The sequence below is a fragment of the Myxocyprinus asiaticus genome, chromosome 13, assembly GCF_019703515.2.
Source record: "Myxocyprinus asiaticus isolate MX2 ecotype Aquarium Trade chromosome 13, UBuf_Myxa_2, whole genome shotgun sequence".
In the NCBI taxonomy this organism is placed as follows: domain Eukaryota; kingdom Metazoa; phylum Chordata; class Actinopteri; order Cypriniformes; family Catostomidae; genus Myxocyprinus; species Myxocyprinus asiaticus.
In genome coordinates this window covers 6,620,478-6,643,705 of record NC_059356.1, presented here as the reverse complement: position 1 = coordinate 6,643,705, position 23,228 = coordinate 6,620,478, and the positions used below count along the sequence as shown (strand labels likewise).

General features: G+C 38.8%; 1 protein-coding gene across 1 annotated transcript in view; it reads left to right on the top strand.

The window, feature by feature from the left end:
• The window catches only part of LOC127450316 (ras-associating and dilute domain-containing protein-like), a 57,706-nt gene that overhangs the window by 10,544 nt on the left and 23,934 nt on the right, over positions 1-23,228 (top strand). The window contains exons 5-10 of the mRNA XM_051714313.1: positions 5,376-6,050; positions 6,307-6,344; positions 7,012-7,196; positions 7,714-7,826; positions 17,052-17,271; positions 18,260-18,432. Of these exons, the coding sequence (XP_051570273.1) occupies positions 5,376-6,050; positions 6,307-6,344; positions 7,012-7,196; positions 7,714-7,826; positions 17,052-17,271; positions 18,260-18,432 (1,404 nt within the window). The remainder of the gene's footprint in view (positions 1-5,375; positions 6,051-6,306; positions 6,345-7,011; positions 7,197-7,713; positions 7,827-17,051; positions 17,272-18,259; positions 18,433-23,228) is intronic.

Below are 23,228 nucleotides of genomic sequence, written 5' to 3'. Positions count from 1 at the left end.
TCCGCAAGTGACCGGAGTGTTCTGATTAGGTTTTTTATTCACCCCTGGCCCGAGCTCCACGCTCTACAGAACTACCATAGCCAATGTCACAGGGACCACCTCCCTCCACAATTTCAGGAGGTTGAGGTGATATATTTGACGTGCGCCCCCTCTATCGGTTCGCTTTACCTCATAATCAGGATCCACCACTCGTCGTGTGACCTCAAAGTGCAGAAGCACTCCAAATGGCAGAAGAGATTGAAGCCATTCTGGGTGAGATAGCTCCCCAGACACCAGTATGTGCAGCCACAGATTGGGTGGAGGATGATGAGGATAATAAAGAAGAACCAATGATTTGAGAGGTACAGGAGAGCATCTGCCATTTCTGTAAGCGTCTGGGGCACCTCAAGTCACAGTGCAAGAGGATAAAAAAAACTGTAGAAACTCAGATGTCAGTAAACTCAGAGGAGCTGGTGTAATAAGACGCTGCTAGTCCCAGAGGGCCGAGCCTTTGAAGTGGTCCATGTGGGGTGGCTAGGCCACATCTTTTAGCTGCAAGTAGGACCAAGATTGTGATGCAGCTGGAAGCCCATACATCCAGATGTGAAAAGGTACATGGAATGGCACATGGGGCATTGGGTGCTGGCCATTTTGGGGTTACAAAGACATGGAGGTGGTTAGCGGAGAGGTACTTCTGGGACAAGAGCAGAGCTGATGTGGACTGGTTCTATAGAAGATGTAATGACTGCACATCTAAAAAAGGGTCCCTTAGGACAGTCCAGAACCCCTCTTCAACATCTTCAGGCAGGGGCTCCCATGGAAAGAGGGGGAATGGATATACTTGGCCCCTTCCCACTAACAGAGCACGGCAACCACTATGTGGTCGTTGCGATGGACAATTTCACCGAATGGCCAGAATCATTTGAGGTTCCCAACCAAGAAGCAGCAACGGTGATGGACTGTTTACTCAGTGGAATGATTAGTCGGTTTGGAATCCCAGGCGAATCCCAGGGGAGAAATTTTGAGTCCCAAACATTCACCGAGATGTGCACACACCTGGGAATACATAAGACCATGACCACTCCTGGATGGAGTGCTTTGAGAAAGGCGTCCAGGGCCAGGCTGTTCCATTCTCATGGCTGGAGGTCACTGTATGCTGCACGGGCCATGCTCTCTACATCTGCTGCCAAGGGCCCAAGCTTCTCCCTTCACCACTGCACACGTTGGTGAACTTGCTCCTTCAGATGCACTGTCCAGGCTTTTTTGCTAAATCTGCATTCCAGAGTGGCAACCAACTGCCCCAGGTCACCTCCTCATCACCGGAGAGATTGAGTAATGCATGGAGTACTGCTCCTTCCAGTGCTGTGGCTAGATGGACAATGCATGTTGCCTCATCCCAACCTGCAGCTGCTGCTACTATCTCAAATTTTCATTGATATGCTGTCCAGTTGCTTGTGCCGTCATACCTTCGCAACTTTGGGATTGCTGATACCACTGGGGGGCTGTTGACCACCAAACAAGGGTAGGAGTTCTATAGACAGGGAGCTGCTGTGATCTCCACTCCTGGATTACAGAAAGTTGTTCCAATGAATGCAGCATATCATCCACTATGTCAGTGATCTGAGCACTCAGAACCTGTAGTTCCACCACTGGCCTTACTGCTGCTGTCTTCTGTCGCACCGAAGCTCCAGGCATTCTCATTGATAGGGCTTGTCTTGGCGCAGTTTCAGTCTGTCTGCCATTTGCAGCACTTCCATTCACACCCAGGATTGATACCTTCTTTAGTCCTTTTAAAGGACTAGATGATATGTGTTAATCTATCGTGTTTTGAGATGAACCTTCCCATCCCTTTTTTATAGAATTTAATTCACTGGATTATTCAAAAATAGGCATTAACACATGGGACTCTATTTTATGAGCGCTACATTATTCGATAAATCATACGTGCAAAGTCAGTGGGTATGGCCATGAATTTTTGGTATTTTGATGCAAGCATTCGTAAGTCTAGGCGCAGGTATGTTGGTGAAAATGTGAGTCGCTAAGTGCTAATGGTGCAATTGAGGAACTGAGTTTTGACATTTTTTACTAATATTAGATGTGATTCTCAGTTGTCTTTCTCAGCAAAATAGCAAACTGTACTTTGGTCCACTTCATTAACATACAATACACCCACAGTTTGCACGCATACACCGACAGTTAGCGCAAACACTCTAACCAAACGGCCACTTGTGTTAGCGCTGGCATGAAAATTGTGTTTAGGATTAGCACTCTCATGAAAATTGGATAAGACATAGCGCACGGTCATTGCGCATAGCACTGCACCTAATGTGGTCATGAAAATAGAGCCCATGGTTATTTAACATATGATTCCAGAAGGATTTTTCCTATTCATTTCTTCCACTGGGATTTTCACTTCCGGAACCAGACTGTTGCACTCTACTGGATTAGGGTTCTAGATGTAGTTCTGAAAGCATAAGTGTATTATGGTTGATAAGCCTGTATTTTTGCACTTTAGGAAAACCCAACTGGTTTTCATTTATTTTGTTAACTAACTAGCCTAATGGAACATAAAACACAAGTTGATCAAATGTCCCTGACAGCAGTTTTAGATGGCTTACCCAATGCTTACACAAGTTGTTGGAAAACTCACTCTGTGTTGTTGACAACTGCCCTAAAGTCTTGACTTAAACACTTTTTAATCTAGTGAGCAGTATCCTGGCTTGTGACCACACACTGTAGAGTGTGTGTGTGTGTTTAGTTAGTTCCAGGATTAGCTCAGATCAGAGCGACAGGATTTGGATAGACAGACAGACATGTGTGAGACAGGTGATACATGTGTCCCTGGGTGTCCCAGGACTGTCCCATCACTGGATGAGGAGCGAAAACATAGTGCTAGTGAACACCCAGGCTTCCAGGAGCTTACGTCTCATGCAGGAGGAGACGACTTTCAGAGAAACCTGTGAGATGAACGTTAAGAACACGGTGAATCCCAAAGCCCTTAATGAACTAAATAGCTGACAGATTAACAGCTGTAGTGAGGAAAAATTTGGGTTCCACTTTATATTAGGTGTCTTTTAACTACTATGTACTAACATAAAAAAAAAAAACATATAATACAATGAATTTATTGTGGAACAACATGTTGTTCTGCATAATTCTCACAAGATTCACATTTGTTTCTTTTGAGGTTGAGGTATGGGTTGGTTTAGGGGTAGGGGCTAGGGGTTAGGGTTGGGGTAGGGTTAGGTTTAGGGTTAAAATTAACAGTGTAACAACAGATGAACTTAAATGCAGGTACTTTAAAGGTACTATAAATGTATATGCAGGTACATATAGAGTATGTGCATAATAAGTACATTGTATCAGATTATTAAGTACATAGAAGTTAAAGACACCTAATATAAAATGGGTCCAAAAAGTTTGCCTTTTGTCTTTTGATTTATCATATGAAAGCTTACAAATGAATATGACTCTTGTTTGATATTTTTTCTGTCATTAAATGTAGTCACAGTCATACATTTTTGTCCAAATACTTTTTGACTGTTCAGCCATGCAACACCATAGTATTACTATCTGAATTTAAATCAGTTTGATTCATAAACACACCATTAGTGCTAATAGTACTTGTAAAAGCTGCTGGAACAATCTGTGGCATAGCCAAACCCATTTTCAGAGGCAGGAAATGTGCTACCCTGCTATTCTTCATAGTCAGTGTTGCTGAGTGGGCACTGTTCATGGTGTGTGTTATTGTGTGCACTGGAAACTTGCAGCAACAACATAGCCACACAAGAAATAAACTGTAAAATTTAAAGCTTTTCTTAACCCATTTTACTTCTGTAATCTGTCGCATTTCCAAGTAAAACAGGATATTCATTGTGAAAATAAAAAATGCCCATCAGAAGTTGATTTGGTCTTGAGGGAGTGGGAATTACATACCAAAATGGAGGCAGGTTATTGGAGGTGAGGGCTTGAAAAGTAGTAGGGATTTGTGATGTCAGATCATCTGAAAAGGAAAGTGGTTTTAGAGTTGGAGCAAGTTATTACATTTCGATTAAAGATTGTAAAGACAAAAAAATAATTTCTTTAGAATAACATGTATCAATGAATCAAGCACAATAAGTCCAGGAATGTGTATTAAGAAAATAAACAGGGTCCATTTTGATTTCTTGTTGACCTTAAAATAATGCAATATTTCAGCATTGTTGGGAAGCTACTTTGAAACTTCACTTTGCTAAGCTATGACCTATTCATAATTTGAAGTAGTTTATCTACAGTTAAGCTACTCTTTTGAAAAGTATTTAGCTACACTACAAGCTACTAAAAAATATCTAATTACATTGAAGCTACAGTATTTAAGGGGGTAGTACCTTATAAACAGACAACTATCAGATGATATCGCGCAAGTGTGAATGTCTTAAAATTTGTCATCTCATATTATAATTTTGAATTCGCAGATGCGAATGAAACTTTCACACTTTACAGCCCTGATTGATTTAAATAAACATTTTATCTACAAAATAATTCTGAAATTCCATGCAGGAACATTTTTTGAACCAGTTCACTTAAAAAAAAAGAAAAACATTCTTGCAAATTGTTCCCAGATGACTGACAGAGAATAAATCATGAGAATATTTATGTGTTCCACGAGACATGCTCACAGAACGCCAAAGTGCCAATAAACCTCTGAACGTAGGACGAATCACACACGTGCATCGCCGGCTTTTCTTTCGTCTGTTCTTCAAAATATAATCAAGTGTGCTTCTTCAAATGCGGGTCTTTGTGTCTAACAGCATTTATTGTAATTGTTCACTCAAAGACATCTTACAAGTCGCCTGCTACAATGCACATGAAACACCCGCCATTTGGTGGGTGGCGGGTGCTAATTTCAGACCATGTGTACAACGTATTACAGTGTGAACACTATAAAGCAAACATTTTCATATTTGCAAACTATCAACATTAATTTCTGCCGATAGCTGAAAGTTCCAAAAGTAGCTATCGACAGCGATTAATCAGCAAAACCTATATATTGGTCGACCTGTACACTATAAAGTATACATTATCATAAAACAAATGTGAGCAGTAACTCAGCAACAGTAGATCACAGGGGGAAAACCTATCGGCAAACTTTCAGCGTTAGTTTCTGCCAATAATCGATCAATCGGCAAAACCAATATATCGGTTGAGCAATAGAGATGATGTACATTTGTGTATTTCCGGCACTTCCTCAGCTGACATCCTTCCTTCAAATATTACATTACAAATTGTGTCATGTCGAACTGACTGATGAAGACTATAGCTCGACAAAAACTTGCTGTAGCTCGATTATAACTACACATGTAAATATACTGATAGTTATCTCGCTTGAGTTAATCTGTAGTTCTTCCTTACTGCAGGACTTTCTCATCTATCTAATGAGTGGGAACAGATGTATATTTGGCTGCTCCAGTGAATCCACCTCTGCTAAAGACGAGGAGATGTTAAAGGTAGATGTCCTACTCTTTGCCCCCGATATCCTGCCCCAACACTGCTGCATACAGCGCCTGGATGCCACCAGTGACCATTCCAAGGACGGTAGCAAGATGCTAACCAAGCTTAGACCCTTCCACGGTGCTCAAGTGTCACACAACGGCATCCCACTTGATGAAGAGGTGGAGTTGTGTCCGGGAGACCTGGTGGGGCTTGGTCAACACTATCTCTTTATGTTCAAAGACCCTACTGTCTCTGGAGCTTTCCAGACTCCATCCTGGATGGCCACCCTGTGTCCCCCTACCACGACGGCCTCATGTAAACTGTGTGGATCCTCCATACTAAGGACAAAGCCCCTCAAAGCGGTGGCACACTGGAGGGACCTGGACGGTAGAGTGGTGTCACTGTCCTACCAGCTGCAGTATGAAGATCAGGTCTTGGAGAAGATTCTCGATATGGTGGACCTAGCAGGAGAAGAACCCAAACTCACTACAGCGTTTCTGCTGTGTCTTTGCATTCAGCAGTCGGCCACTAACTTTGAGTTGGTTCACCTGCGGAAATTACTGCTACGTATCGCCAGTCAGGTCCAGCTCACCATGTGGGTGAGTTGAAGTTTTTAGACTACATACAAACAACCAACACTGCTAAAAAAACTAAAAGCTGAACTATTGTCATGCTACTGAAAAAAGTAGTGTATATCAAAATACCATGATTTTATGTGAGTTTATTATTTTATTCAACATGATGGGGACTTGAAAATGTACAGCATAACAGCAATAACCCATCAGAGATGAAAGATTATGGTACACTTTAGCAGAACTGTTCTTCTGAGGTGGATTTTCTTTTTTTGCTCCACAGGAAAGAACAAAGGAACTTACAGTTCAGCAGCCGGACATGTGAGAGAGCTTTTCTTTTTTCACACGCCCCTGAAATTAGAGCAGAGAATGTAAAGATCAACAGTAACTAGCTCATGATCACCCATGGTGCTGTAGATGTTCAATTCACTTTTGTTTTCAATGTAATGCCCAACTGTGACCTGAGAATAGACCACTTGAATGTTGTCATTAACTACTGATGAGTCTGCAGAACTCAGAATTATAAAATGTTAAAATGTTAAAGTGACTCATGCTCTGACTGTCTTGTGTTTAAATTGTGTATCAGAGAGCTAGTTTGTTTTTATCAGCTGATATTTTCTGCCTGAGTCACATACTAATTCTCAATTGTTTCCCTACATATTATGGTGAGGTAAAAAGATTTGTGGTTAAAATGGAAGCGCTAAAGGTGGAAATTAAACTCCTGGATGATTTGCACTTCCTTTGATTTAGTTTGCCATTTTCGCTGCTTTTTATGCTATTAAAGGAACAGAGACAAAAAAATAGAGAGCTTTTTTAATTGTTTAAATATCAGGTTTTGTGAAACCAGTGGCATCATTTGACCAAGATGTAGATTGATAGGTAGATAGATAGATAGGCAGACAGACAGACAGATGGACGGACGGACGGATAAAGCCATGTGTTTCAATGTTTAATAATATGTGTGTTCATTGTGTTGTGTATGTTGCAGAAGCTCCAGTGATGTCGAGCTGGACTCAGTGGAGCTGCATATGTTGAACGTGAAGGATCTGATCTCAGGCCTGCAACCACTAGTACTGTGGATGTCCAACTCAATCGAGCTGCTGCACTTCATCCAGCATGAGGTTCCTCTGTTCTTAACATGGAGACAGCAGGACACTCAGGAACAGGACAAAGGTACTCGATTTGACTTGAGTTTTCATAAGCTGTAGTTCTCTTATGCTTAATATAAAGCTTTTGTAGTGTTGTGATTTCAATCTTTGTGGTTTATTAAAACATTATAAATTACTTGTTCTGTCTGAAATCTGATTGGATGAGCGGAAACTGTAAAATAGCTGGATGAGATGTGACAGCTAATTAAATATATTCATAGAAATATTTTTGAGTGTTATGTTGCTTGGCAACCTTCAACAGCCTACAGTTAGGACAATGAACTATATTATTTGGTGGAAGTATTGTTTATTTAGATTATTACTACTAATAAATATTATGTGTAATCACTCTGTTACAATGATTTACCATGGTTAAAAACAGGTTGTTTGGCACAACCCTCTTAACCGTGGTAAATTACTGCAACACATGGCCTCTTGTTGCTTACTTCTTATATAGTCATTGGTTTATTCCAACGGATTACCAGTTTTCAGAGTTAAAATATGCTGGTAGCAATTAAAGTGTCATGTCTCCATCTGCTCAGAATGGTTGGATTCTCAGATCCAGTCCACACGTATTGCCAGTGAGGAGGCCATGACAGTGCTGGAGGAGGTCATCATGTTCAGCTTCCAACAGTGTGTCTATTATCTCACTAAAGTAAGTTCCATGGCTGTCTGATGTTTTTTTTTTTTTTTTTTTTTTTAAAGGTAGGATTATCTGTTGGTCTGACCAATGGCAGTTTGAACACAGCGATTATTTTTGCAAATTCTTTGCTGATTTTTATGGTGCTGAAATTACACACTTCATCTTTGATTATCTAAAAGTATTATTGTTCATATGAGGAAAAGATTATCTTTTTATTGGACCAATAAGTTTCAAAATGCTTCCTTGTCTCATCACTGTCGAGCATGAGAGCATTAAGACAGATGTTTTAATAGTGCAAGCAGCAGATACTCCTTATGGAGTCACGCCAAAAGTGTGAACGGCGAGCTCTGCGAACTTTGCTAGTTTTTAATACTTTTTGTGTCATAAACTGGTGAGATTCAATACACCCTGTTCCATAACTGTTCTATGAAGACAGTATGTCAAAGAATTCAAATCCTCGAGCTCTGGAGACATTAAAAGACACTTACGTGCTCAAGCTGATACCCCGGACAGGGCCGCAGACCGGGGACTTGGTTTGGACGGTGCAGTGGGAGAGATTTAGCGTCAGCTGTCGAGTATGTCGGCAATGCTGGCAAAGGTCGTTGCTGACTTGGAGGATCTTGCTGTAATACGTCGATCGATCACTGCCATGGAGACGAAATTCTCTGAGTTGGTTAAAAGAGTGGGGGAAATCGAGAAACGTATCGATTAACTGGAGTCATCGGAGAGGGAATTAGCTGCTAATCCGCAAGCGACCAAGACGGACTTGGAGCATGTTTGGGAAAAATTGGAAGACATTGAGAATCGTAATGGGCAAAACAACGTCTGAATTGTTGGAATTCCTGAGAACGAAGAAGGCAGAGATATGGTGAAATTCCTAGACGAGCTCTTCCCGAGTCTGCTCGACATAACAGGCCATAAGCTGGAAGTTGAGCGAGCTCACAGGGTTCCGGCACGGAGATCTGCGGAGGGGGGCTGCGGGATGTTGCAAGCGCTGGTTGATTTTTATAGTTCCGTCTGCTGATGAAGATATTAGAAATTTTGTGGAACCATTAGAACACCCTAAACTGACGACTGAGCAAAAAAAATTCTCTTGACTCTGAGATAAACTTGGAGGAGTGTGGCGAGGTAATTAAGGCCCTGCCTACAGGCAAAGCTCCAGGGCCAGATGGTTTGCCACTGAATTTTTTTAGATCTTATGCTACAGAACTGGCTCCACTTTTGTTAGAAGTTTATACGGAATCATTAAAGAATGGAAAGCTTCCACCAACCATGACACAAGCCCGGATCAGTCTGATTCTTAAAATGGACAATTTCCCTGATCCAGCTAGACATAAAAATATTGTCAAAAATTCTGGCTAACTGATTAAGTAAAGTTATGACATCTCTTATACATACAGATCAGGTGGGGTTTATTCGGGGCCGCAGCTCTTCTGATAACATTAGGCGTTTCATCAATTTTATGTGGTCAGTGGCGAATGATCAGACTCCGGTCGGGAATACTTTTATTGGATGGATCAAGTTACTTTATAGACACCCGGTAGCAGCGGTACAAACAAATGGATTAATTTCAGATAATTTTACTCTGGATAGGGGCATCTGGCAGGGTTGCCCTCTTTCCCCATTATTGTTCTGTCTTGCCCTGGAACCATTAGCAGCTGCGATAAGAAAGGAGGATGATTTTCCAGGGGTGATGGCGGGAAGTATGGCGCATAAGCTTTTGCCTTACGCAGATGATATTTTATTATGCATCTCTGAACCTGCTTTATCTATGCCTTGCCTCCACAGAATTATTAATTCCTTTTCTAAGTTCTCAGGATACAGAGTTAATTGGTCTATATCCAAAGCTTTGGCTCTGATAGCGTACTGCCCGATAACAGCTTTTCAGCTGGGTGCCTTTCAGTGGCCAGAACAGGGCATTAAGTATTTGGGTATTTTATTCCCAGCAAATTTGTGTGATTTAGTTAGAGTTAATTTTTACCCTTTAATAAAAAGGTTTTCGAGTGATGTGAGCAGGTGGGCTTCATTACATTTATCTATGATTGGGAAGGTTAATGTTATTAAAATGATTTGTATTCCAAAATTCAACTACCTGCTACAGTCTCTCCCTATTGATGTCCCCCTCTCTTATTTCAAGCAATTTGATAGCATAGTGAAGTCCTTCATTTGGAATGGGAAATGTCCCAGATTACATTTCAGTAAGCTGCATAGGCTGATTGACAAAGGTGGATTTTGTTTTATTATTATGCGTTCGGTCTCAGACATTTGGCTCATTGGTTGCTTCCACCTGAGAGAGCCCCTCCCTGGTTTGTATTGAACAGGAAGTTCTTGCCCCTATTTCGCCATTGCAAAGCATTTCTATCAAACTAACCGGAGAAGTTAAATTACACCCCGTTATCTCACATTTACACTCGGTATGGACAAAAGTGTCCAGAGTGTTTAATTTTGACATTTAATTAAATGTTGCCTCAAGCTTATGGCTGAACCCCAAATGATGTATTAATAAGTCCACTTTCTGCTGGTCAGAGTGGATTGTGAGGGGGGTTGCTACACTTGGTGACCTATATGAGAGTGGAGTGTTGAGATCCTTTGAAAATTTGGTTCAACATTTTGGGATTCTCAGATCTCAGTTCTTTAGATATTTACAGCTGCGCCACCTACTCTGTACTATTTTTGGGAGTAGCATACACCCCCCTAAAGTGGCAGATACTCTGGGAGTGGTGAGGTATTAGTGTATTACTCCCTGCTAATTCATGATAGTGTGGGGTTAATTGTTGATTCTGTTTAAATATGTTTTGTTTTTCTGTGTTCAATATGTGAATCAATAAAAGATTGTTAATCAGAAAAAGAAAAAAAAAATAGTGTAAGCAGCAAAAAACTGTGTTTTGAAAAAAAGAAAGTGCTATTCATTTCTGTGTCCGTTTCAAAGAATAAATTCCCAAAAAACGGTTTGGAGTCATAACTCAGAAATGCTCATGGAAGTCTCAGCTTGGCATTTATCATGTAATAAAATGTTAAATATTGTTGTTTATTAATGTACATTGTTTTATTGGTGCATATAAATGAAACTGATAAAATATCCTTCTTCCTTGTGTTCATTTAGTGATATACAGTGTTGAAAACATGCATTGATTAGGTTTTTTCTTGCATTTAACATTTTAAATGTACTTAGCTACAATGGCTGTATGGTTGAAATGATCCCTGATATAAAAAAAATATATAAAAAAAAACTGAGGATTTGTCATCAAGATATATAATTTTATAGAAATATTGCCCGCCCAGACTCACTTCCTCATAGCCCTAAAAGGATGTGAAGTATGTGAAACAGGACATACGGTGTGTAAACACCATTCTGTGCTTCCTTTCAGCAAGCCAGTGTTCAGTCATAACAAGGCAGTGGAGACATAGAGATTGGCTGTCTGTATTGGTGGGCGAGATAGCTAGTCTTCGTCTTACAAAGAATCAAAAACATAAATATTAACTGTTTATTTTCTCAAGGTTCGAACCGATGGCCAATATCTGTCCATTAAATTATACTGAACGAGCACAGAATATTTTGACTTCAACATTTATATCCTTGTTGGATTTATCTCTAGCTGTACTTGATACATGTCTTAGGAATAGTGCACCCAAAAATGAAAATTCTGTCATCATTTACTCACACCATGCAGTTATTCTTTCCATATAACACAAAAGGAGAATTTCTGATCAATCTTAAGGAACCCATTTACTGTATAGTTACACTGCCAACATTTTTTTTTCTTTATTGGCATTTTTGTCTTGCTTTCCAGTAAAAATATCTAAACATTCTTAAAACACGATATATTTACTTGACAAGAAAAATGGCATTAGATATTAGTCTTGTTTTTAGAGAAATCTGACAAAATTAAGTGAACTTTATGCTTTAAACAAGAAAAAAATAAATAAAAAATCTGCCAGTGGGATCAGAAAAAAAACTTGTTTCTTCTCTTTGAAAGCAAGACTTAATATTCATTATTAAGTATTCTGTTATACACCGATCAGCCACAACATTAAAACCACCTGCCTAATATTGTGTAGGTCCCCCTCGTGCCGCCAAAACAGTGCCAACCCGCATCTCAGAATAGCATTCTGAGAAGTTTATGGCAGTTCAATTTTAAACATGTTTGTCTCAAGAATCGCATTTTGTAACTAAATCTATTTTTTTCCCCACCTCTACTGTGTATGGCAGCTTTGTGTGAAGACCACACCGAATTTAAGTTATTATTCACTGAAAATTATCATCTCTGCTGCAACTCTTAAATCTTAAACTCAATTGTATTGTGGTGTATGTGACATCGGCACCATTTTTGTATCTGATTGCGATCACAAATGAGATTTCAAAGCTTCAGCAGAGATTGTTTGGAAGATTAACAGTAAATTACAACCTGATTATAGACAACCAAAAATATATTGTTGGTTAATTTCCATATTAAAGTTTGATGTGCCTCATTGGTACACTTTTAATGAAAGAAGGATGAAACTCATTTACCTTTACGTTGGTGGGGGGGGGGGGGGGGGGGGTTTGATGATGTTTTACGTCAGTTTGATGATGCAGAACATCCAGGGGATGTAGTAACCTTGAAACGAGGGCTAGTCGTTGATGAGAAATTCCAAATATGTGACGGGTCAGTTGTATATTAACTTAGCAGATAAATAGAGAGGTTAAATCCTTCATGGTTCAAACACTGCAGCCCTGTACTAGAAAAAAACTGAAAGATCAGGGTTAAAGCAATTGTTCACCCAAAAATGGAAATTCTGTCATTATTTACTCACCCTCATGTCATTTCAAACCTGTAAGCTGTTATTTTTTTTCTTTGGAACACAAATGTTTTTCTTCACATTTATTTTAAGAATCGAGTTCTTGACACATTTCCTTAAAAATGTCTCCTTTTGTGTACCATGGAAAAATTAAGAGCATTCTGATTTGGAACAACCTGCGCAGAATATCCTGCAAGATATTTAACACCTTGTTTTTTGTAGTTAAATTAGCTGCTGTTCACCATGTTATTAATTTGATATAGAAATTGGAGTGTTTTTCAAGTTTTATTTGTTGTATTTAATGTAAATTTGACTGTTCAATGTAATACTGTCATGCTAATTGATTTCCTTACTATTTCTGTGCAAGATAAATACTGCTGATTACATTAAAAAATCATCTGATAGATATTGCTCCCTTAAATAGCTTCAATGTAGTTAACTACTGTTTTTTAATTTGTGTTGGTAACTACTTTTTTAAGTGTTGTTTTACTGTAGTTTAACTACTTTAAATTACGAGGAGCTTGTAGCTTGGCAGTCTACAGATTTAAAATTTGGCTCCCCAACACTGATGCCCACCAGGGAGGTTAATACACTATATGGCCAAAAATGTGTGGACACCCCCTTCTAATTAAAGAGTTTGGTTACTCCGTTAATACCAGTGAAGATAAATCATAATTCTACTCCAAACAATGGCATTCTAGGGCATTCGGTGCTTCCAACTTTATGGCAACAGTTTGGGGAGAGCCCTTTTCTATTCCAGCATGAAAATGCCCCTGTGCACAAAGCAAAGTCCATAAAGAAATGGTTTACTGTGTCTGGTGTGGAAGAAATTGACTGGCCTGCACAAAGCCCAGACATGAACCCCACTGAACACCTTTGGGATGAATTGGAACGCCAACTGAAAGCCAGGCCCCATCGCCCAGCATCAGTGATGCACTTATGTCTGAATGGGAGCAAATCCCTGCAGCTATGTCACTACAGTATAGTGGAAAGCCTTTCCAGAAGAGTGGAAGTTGTTATTGCACCAAAGGGGGAAATTGATGCCTAAGGTTTTGAAATTGAAGGTTCATCAAGCACATATGGTGTCCAAAAAAAAGAGGTTAATACACTATATGGCCAAAAATATGTGGACACCCCCTCCACATATTTTTGGTTACTCCGTTAATACCAGTGAAGATAAATCATAATTCTACTCCAAACAATGGCATTCTAGGGCATTCGGTGCTTCCAACTTTATGGCAACTGTTTGGGGAAAGCCCTTTTCTGTTCCAGCATGACAATGCCCCTATGAACAAAGTGAGGTCCATAAAGAAATGGTTTGCTGTGTCTGGCGTGGAAGAAATTGACTGGCCTGCACAAAGCCCAGACCTGAACCTCACTGATCACTTTTGGGGTGAACTGGAACAGCAACTGTAAATCAGGCCCCATCGACCAACATCAGTTCCTGACCTCACTGATAGCCTTGTGTCTGAATGAGAGCAAATCCCTGCAGCCATGTTACTACTACATACAGTATAGTGGAAAGCCTTCCCAAAAGAGTGGAAGCTGTTATTACAGCAAAGGGGGAAATGGATGCCTAAGGTTTTGAAATTAAATGTTCATCAAGCACATATGGTGTCCACAAACTTTTGGCCATATAGTGTATATCAGGGTATTACAATGTTGCATTACTGATGATGTGCATAGGACACACTAAATATCGGCACTGGCCATTAAAACCCCATATTGGTCAGTCACTAATTGTAATACCATGGTATTCTTTGCTTGTAGTTTTTCACACCAGCTAAATCATGTACATCGAGTTTCATGCAGCAAATTTCAATTGCTGCATTGAATCAGTCATGTACTCTACTGCTTTTATTTAGATTCACTATTGTCCGATATGTAGCCATTGATGTGAATGGTGGGTTTCTCTTAGTCACGCACTGAGTGTGCTGATGAAGGCTGTGATGTCATGGATTAGAACAGAAGGGCAGAATATGCCATTCATACAGGAGTCATGAGGGGGTGTGACCTTTGGCTCAAAACATGCCTTGAGTGCAGCCAGTGTGATTAAAACTGATTCAACCTGTTTTTTTTTTGTTGTTTTTTTTTTATAAAAGCTAACATGATTTAAATATATATATATATATATATATATATATATATATATATATATATATATATATATATATAAACTTAAATACACTATCATGCAAAACTAACTAAAATAAAAATGACCTTGTATTAATTGTAGTTTTTTAGGTGCACAGTACAATGAAAAAAAATATTTGTTGGCTCAACATTTTTATATTTGAACATTGTTGTCAGATTTTAATCCAATCAATTCCACCTGGATAAAACCGAGACCTGCCCTATATTTTTTAGCTTTAAAAATCCCATTTGATGTAATACGTCACATAAGGGAAGTCAAATGGTTTGTGAACCATTTCATGCTGACTTCAGTTAGGTTTAGCAGTAGACACAATTGCCAGAACTTTCCTCGTTCCTTCTTTCCTTGTACTTCCTGGTCCATATTCTTTATCTTCCTCTTTGTAAGGGTTTTTATTCAGTACATTGTTATTGTTTACCCTGTGATAAAACATGCTCCCACAGGGCTCTCTGTCTTGCCCGAGTTTCCGTCTGGCACGGTTATCAGCAGGTGTTTATTTGTTTACAGAATACCGTTATCAGTTCATGAGGGGGAGCAGGGAGTTAGTCAGGGAAAAGTGAGTGTGTTTGTGAAAAGCATCTGCTGGTTCAGACTTATCTGAATGATTCCTAACACGATCACTGCTGTGGTAACAAATGCTCACTACCACACATACTGTATATTCACCATTTAGCCATCATTTTTGTTGTAATGTAATATATGTATCATTTTCATGTTAATTTACTGTTGTTCATTCATACACAGGACAACAAAATAGGCTTTCCTTTGTCATGCTGTATTGTCAGTGCTATATTTATATAAGAAATGAGTGACTGTCTTTCAATATGCCTGAGAAAGACCTACAGTAATTTATGTTTATATATTCAGATGAATTATACAGTATATACAGAATTATTATTATACAGTAAATTGAGAAATTCTAACTATATATTCATAATTCTATCTATATATAGGTATATTTGGATTATATTCACTATAATTCTAATTCTAACTATATTTTCAGGATTTCTAACTATATTCAGAATTCTTCCTTTATATATGTATTCGGATTTCAAACTATACATTTCAGAATTATATATATATAGGATTTTTAACGATATTTTCAGAATTCTAACTAAATATATTCAGATTTCTAACTATATTTTCAGGATTTATAACTATATTCAGAATTCTAACTTTATATATTCTGGTTTCTAACTTTTTAGAATTTTTAACTATATTTTCAAAATCCTAATTTATATATATTCGGATTTCTAACTTTAAATTTAAGGATTGTAAATATATTGATTCTTTTTATTTATTTATTTTTATTTTTTATCCCCTTTTCTCCCTATTTGGAATGCCCAATTCCCACTACTTAGTAGGTCCTCGTGGTATTGCGGTTACTCACCTCAATCCAGTTGGCGGAGGACAAGTCTCAGTTGCCTCCGCTTCTGAGATCGTCAATCCGCGCATCTTATCACGTGGCTCATTGTGCATGACACTGTGGAGACTCACAGCATGTGGAGGCTCATGCTACTCTCCGTGATCCACACACAACTTACCACGCACCCCATTAAGAGCGAGAACCACTAATCGTGACCACGAGGAGGTTACCCCATGTGACTTTACCCTCCCTAGCAACCGGGCCAATTTGGTTGCTTATGAGACCTGGCTGGAGTCACAAAAATTATGCAGTTTTTTAACTTTTAGGATTTTTAACTATATTTGCAGAATTCTAACTTTATATATGTATTCGGATGTCTAACAATAAATTGTTATTAAATAACAATAACTAAATATTCAGACTTCTAACTATATTTTCAGGATTTATAACAATATTCAGAATTTTAACTTTATTTTGGTTTCCAACTTTCAGGATTTTTAACTATATTCAGAATTCTAACTTTATATACAGTATGTATTCAGATTTCTAAAATTAGATTTCAGAATTCTAACTAAATATAATTTTATTCCTATCTTTCAGGATTTTTATATTTTCAGAATTCTAACTTTATGTTCAAATCACAAACAATGTATATATTCAGATTCATAAATATATATTAAAAGTATACATTCATAAAATGTGCATGTTGGGGGCTGCAAAATAAAGGCCAATGGTCGAGTAATGAGTCCTAGCATAGAATATACAGTGTGTACTTCAATATGTAAAGTGTCATGTAGGGTGGTAGAGAATCAATAAAGTTGCTAGACAACTTTTTGCCAAGTATTTACATTAGCAGCATTCACAGTAACAGATTCTTACTGTACACATCATGTAAGGGATTGGTCAGCATTGGAAAATAACACGTTTTCCCTTCTGTTAGAGTTTGTATGCTGTGTTACCTGGGCTGCTGGACAGTAATCCCTTCTCTGAGAGTGGTCAGCTGCGCATGCCTGCAGCAGTCAGCCAGATCCTGGACGTGCTGAAGCAAGCACTGCATCTCCTTGACACGTTCCAGGTGCACAGTGACATCACATCTCAACTGATGGCATACCTGTTCTTCTTTACAAACGCATCGCTGTTCAACGCGCTCATGGAGAAAGGTGAGCACTTATGGGGCTTTTCCACTGCATGGTTCGACTCGACTCTGCTCGCATTTTTGGAGGTTTTCCAATGTGGATAGTACCTGGTACCTGGTACTTTTTTTAGTACCACCTCGGTCGAGGTTTCAAGCGAGCCGAGCCGATACTAAATGTGAAACATCAAAACCCTGCAGATTACTGATTGGTCAGAGAGAATTGTCACTACCAGCATCACCGGATTTGCGACACGGGACATCAACCCGCTAGTTTTGAAGTTAGCAACAGCAATATTAGTATCATTTGTTCATGCGACTTTCAAATTGTAAAAAGAAATGGCTGTGTGCAAAACCACACCATGGTCAATAAACAAGGTGCAGACGTTCCTCTCGTTAGTAGCCGAGGAGTACGTTAGTAGCTGTATGGCAGTAGAGGCAGCGCAACTATGACGATCAGCCTATAATCCCACCCACGTTGAGGCTGCACTAAACTGCAGTGGAAAAGCAAGCTCAGAAAAGTAAAGCGAGCAGAGTCGAGTCGAACCGTAACATGCAGTGGAAAAGTGCCATAACATGTACTGTTCTCTGAGGCTTGAAATACCCAAACAACATTAATAATTTGCCCAAAAATATCATTATTTACTGACCTTCATATAGTTTCAATGTCCTTTTATTTAGATTTTTTTTGTGTAACACAAAAATATTTTCAATTTTGGTTGAACAATTCCTTCAAATGCTTCTCATAAGTTTCTTGTAAGTGTTGATGATTCACCAGTATTTATTCGTCCCAATTGTCTTGTTGTTCAACATGGTTGAGTGGTGTATTTTCACCCAGGTTTAAATCGCACTGGCCATTTACACCACAGCATTTCTGTTTGCACCCCAAATCTCTGGTACGGCTCGACTCAAGTTGTACCAGCACAGTTGGTGGCCAAATTTAGCCATAACTTTGTAACACATTTTCCCCAACACCGATTGTGACTTAAAAAATGGTGTTGTGAATGTGTTTTAAGGGTCTGGAGGTGGGTTCTACCAGTGGTCTAGAGGAGTCCAGATCCGGGCAAACCTGGACTTACTGATGGATTGGATTCAGAGCATTGGAATGGCCGATCTGGCTGCAGACTTCTTCCAGAAACTTTCCTCAGCCGTCAACCTCCTCGCTACTCCCAAAGAAACCCTAATGCAGGTCAGAAGCATTCCTTATTACCCCAGAGTTTCTCTTCCAACTACTTCACAAATCTTTAAACAGTAGTGGTGGGGATTTTGATTCATCTCAGTCTTTTGAATCCGTTCACCGGTAAGATTCGTTCAGATTCATTCACTGATTCGTTCAGTGTCTATTTCTGCAAATTACACAATAGACATCAGCAGAGGGTTTATGCATCATAAGCGTTTCCCCACAAATGACAACAAAGTATATAAATCATTTTGTGAACTTCTGAGCATGACTTTTATCAAGCTACATAAAAAAGACATAAATAATAGGCTAAAATAAAAATATGGGTTTTAAAATCATCCTTATATCATTGTAATGTGTGCTCATCAGTCACATTTATAATTCATCCGGCCCCTTTCTCTTGTCGAACGAGATTGCCGAACTGAATGAACAACTTCCCTACTCTCATTCAGTCGTTTAGTGGGTCAAACCAATGATATGCTCCTTCACACTCCGCACTTGAATGCTAAAGGTTTACGCTATAGTCAGTCTTTACAGGCAAGAAAAACCACCAAAGCAGTCTTGTGCTTCAAACTCAAACTTAGAGTTCATTGACTTTGAAAGGGAGAGACTTCAGTGAGCGAGAAACATGAGTCAGTTTATGGAAGTGAACGAAAATGATTAGTGTACTTTAAAGATTTGTTCAAAAACACAGATTTGTTCATGAACGAAATCTCACTATTGCACAGATACTGAATGCAAAGCATTTACACAAGGGATGTAACACTTTGATGGTTTTACAATATAGCTCTTTTATACCGCAAGGCACCATTAGTGTCTCAGTTGCGCAGTTTGAAAGTTTTGTTGCAAGAAAGTGTCAGCTCAGGCAGGAAACACCTCGAACCATTTCCACGAGTATCATCCCACATAATTTACAGAGATGAATGTAAGTGAAAATCAAGGCAGAGAACGCTATAGACACTGAAAGCAGTCCTTCAGTAGAATCACTAATAGATATTCGACAAATAAATAGGCAAAATGATTCTAACTTTTTATCATACAGAACTATCAAAGTCCTCATGTATGATGTGCTCCATTACAGAGCGGCACAAACTTATGCGCCTCTGCGCACAAAGCCTGCACAATCTAAGCTAAGTGCTTGCACTTGAAGGTTAATAACTGTTAGACAGCGACGGTGCTATGGGGGGCCTCTTTTTGACTGATATCCTGTCCTTCAATAACGTATGATGTGGAGGAAGGGCAGCCTGTGGACTTTTGGGTTGGAGCTCTAATTAGATTGCATAATCTGCATATTGGCATATATTCTTCCCTAAGCCATCCTAAAATGCTCTCCGAGAAGTTTTGTCTCTTAATTCATCCATTTAAAAGCAACAAAATCATCAACCTCACTTATCAACTAGTTGGTTGATGGACGACTAGTCAACCATCATGTCCTATCCCTAATACAACGTTTGTTGCGTAAACATAAAGCTACACAAACAGCAAACATCAGCAACAGAACAAAATGTCCACTTTGGCTAGGCTAAATTTGGCTGATTAACAGAAGCATTAACTCTCCTTAATTTCAGTTCCAAAATCACCTTCAGTTCTTTGGATGGATAATGCACAGTTTGTTTTCAAAATCATAATGAATTCAGAGTAAATATTGCATTAAAAATTCAGTGTTTGGGTGATTCTCACAAAATCTGTCATGGAAATATCATGATCATATTTAAGGTCCTATTTTAAGAGCACAAAGCACTAAGTGCAATGCTATGTGATACGTCATACATACAAAGTCAGTGGGCATGGCCATGAAGTTTTGGAATTTTCTTGCAAGCATGCGCTAAGTCTAGGTGCAAGTGGGTTTGGCAAAACTGCGTGCACAAAGCACTAATGGGCTGGGTCAAGTGCAGTTTAATTTGGAGGTTCTTCTCCGGTTATTGCTGCATCTGTCCTATTATATAGTCCATTCCCTGTCAAGCACCAGTGATATAAACAATGACAGCACATTCATAAAAAGTTGTTAGTGTAAATTGGCTGTGTGCAATGAATTAGAAAAATAGAAATATGGACTTACATTCTTTTGTGCATTAACTGCGACCTTGTTGAATGTCTGGCATATTTCTAGCGACACGCTCATTTTATACATATGGAAAATGTGGTTGTCGTCAGGACTTCAATGTAGGCTCCGTTAAATTATAGAGAATGTAATTATTATCAATTAAATTGATCTACTAGCGCTTAACGCTCTTAAAACGTACGCTTTGCGCTGGCATGAAAATTGCTTTAAGAATTAGCACTCTCACGAAATTAGATAAGGTGTTGTGCACGGTCGTTGCGCTGCGCTAGAGTGGTCATGAAAATAGAGCCCTATACCTCAAATCAATAATAAAAAAAAAGTTTAATTAAATTTTGCATGAAGAAAAACGAAACATACATTAAGGCCAGTTAAGATTTTTTGCTTTTTGAGATTTACAGGACATCAAAACACATTTTACCCCCCAATTTTCATTATCGTAACACAACATATGCAAAATATTTGATGCTGAGAGCACCAGTCACTATTCACTGCCGGGGGGAGGGCAATGAAAGTGAATTGTGACTTAGGCTAATATTCTGCTAAATAACTCCTTTATGTCAAAAAGTGTGGGATGCCTAAAACAATGTAAAGGTGCATCCATATATTGTTTGTTTAGTTGACTTAACAGACTGCTCAGGCTAGTTTTACTGAGTTGTCAATGAATAAATTGGGTTTGACTGTAAGGTGTGTTGTAGGTGTTGGTCGAGTATGAGTATCAGTAATAGTAACACTGATAATGCATCAATTAAACCCTGTTGTGCATTTGTATAAGTCTTTAAGCCACCACTCTGAAAATAAAAATGACGTGATGTTCGAAAAAACACTGAACAGACTTGTTTCACAAGCCAATGGCCTTGCTTGAGCTGTAATGTGTATTTAATATGACAGCATGATGGCATAAGTCTCATGACAAAGGTCATATTTACTCCTTGAGTGGTGCCATTTACCCTTACGTCACCTCATTCAGAATGCCTTTACATGCAAGATCTCGATTCACCCGTGATTCACCCGTGATGTAATCCTAAATAATATGCATTATTGAGCTCAGTCATTACAGTTCACATCACTTTGGAAAAATTACACTAATGCATTCTTCAGTACCTGGATGAACTGCAAACATAAGAGATGTGGTTTTAAACAAGTGCAACAGCACTCAATCCTGTCTCAAGCCTGCTAACTTCCATTAGAAAAAGGGAATGCATTGTTTACCCTTTTGTGAATAAGGAAATGACCTGCGGCAGTTTCACTCAGCTTATCAAGCCCATAAAACAATGGCATTATAACTGAGGAAAGCGTCCCCTTAAGAGGACAGTACAAAGTTTACAGTGCGCCACCCAAACACTTCCTATGGCGTAGGGGGTTTAGAGGTCTCAAGAAGTGGATGTCATTGCTCAAGGCAGTAAATAATATAATAATAATTAATTAGTATTTTTGGGTGAACTATTTCTGTTAGGTTAGTAATGTGGTTATTTGTAGTTGGTTACTCTGCAACACTGTTCAAGGGGCATGACAGTCTCTAGGTTGACTGCTCGACTGTGGTTCCCTCTGCGGTAAATTAACTTAACTTGTTAGAGTATGACACACACAGGCGTGAGGGCTGGATTAGTGCTGGGTTGGAGAGGCTCATATAATTTCACTTAAGACATAAGCAGAGTTTACTTTTAACACACTCCAAACAAACATATACATGACTCACTCTCACATGACCCCTCTGTTTACTTGTACTGCATTCCCAAGTCAACTATAAATGCATGTTTAACATGTGAAACTGTCTTTGGAGAGATGAACAGATTCAGCATACCGTGGCCACAAAAATTTTTGGATTCTAAAGAAATGTTCCGTGGTCAATACAAGTTAAGCTCAATCAACAGCATTTGTATTTAAATAAAAGTGGTTACAGTAAGGCACTTACAATAGAAGTGAATGGGGCCAGTCCATAAACATTAAAATACACACTGTTTCAAAAGTATAGCCAAAAGACGTAAACATTATATGTGTAAACATTATTTTAGTGTGATAAACTCGCTTACAAACCTTATCTGTGTGAAGCTATATCCTATGACAACGTAACGGTGGTAAAGCCTGTAATCTGGTAAAGACCGTAACGCTGGTAATTCCCTGATTTTATCGCACTAAAATCATAACATTTATAATGAGCACATACGCACACTCTTCAAAAACATAAAAAAACGGCACTTATGCGTTAACATAAACGCATAAAAGCTGTGTTTTCAGACAGAAACCGTGTTTGATAAAGTGCTTTCTCTGAACAGTCTTTAATCCCTTAAACAGCTGTGTTCGCTGTTTCCATGACGTTTCAGAACCTCCCTTTCTAAAAATCCCCGGACAAATGATTGTTGGAACTACGGTTTCGGGAAACACCAAATTGTTGAACTACGTTAGTAATGATGGAACTTGGATGGCTAACGATGCTTTTGGGAAATGTACCCCTGGGCTGTTTAATAAAGGTTGACATCTTGGCTGTTTGCTGTCATTTTTGACCAGAAACAGTACTGGTGTAACTATTTTTTAAAGAAATTATAACATTTCTTTTTCCACGAAGTAAGAACAGTACAATTATGCATTTCTTTTGGAATTTTATGATATTTAGATATTATTTACCTGTACATTTCTCAATTACACCATTCATTTGCATATGCAAATGAGCTAATTTATGTTATCTTCACTTCAGTTAAAATCTCCACTTTTATAAGTGAAGAAAATATTAGAATGTGTCATGTAT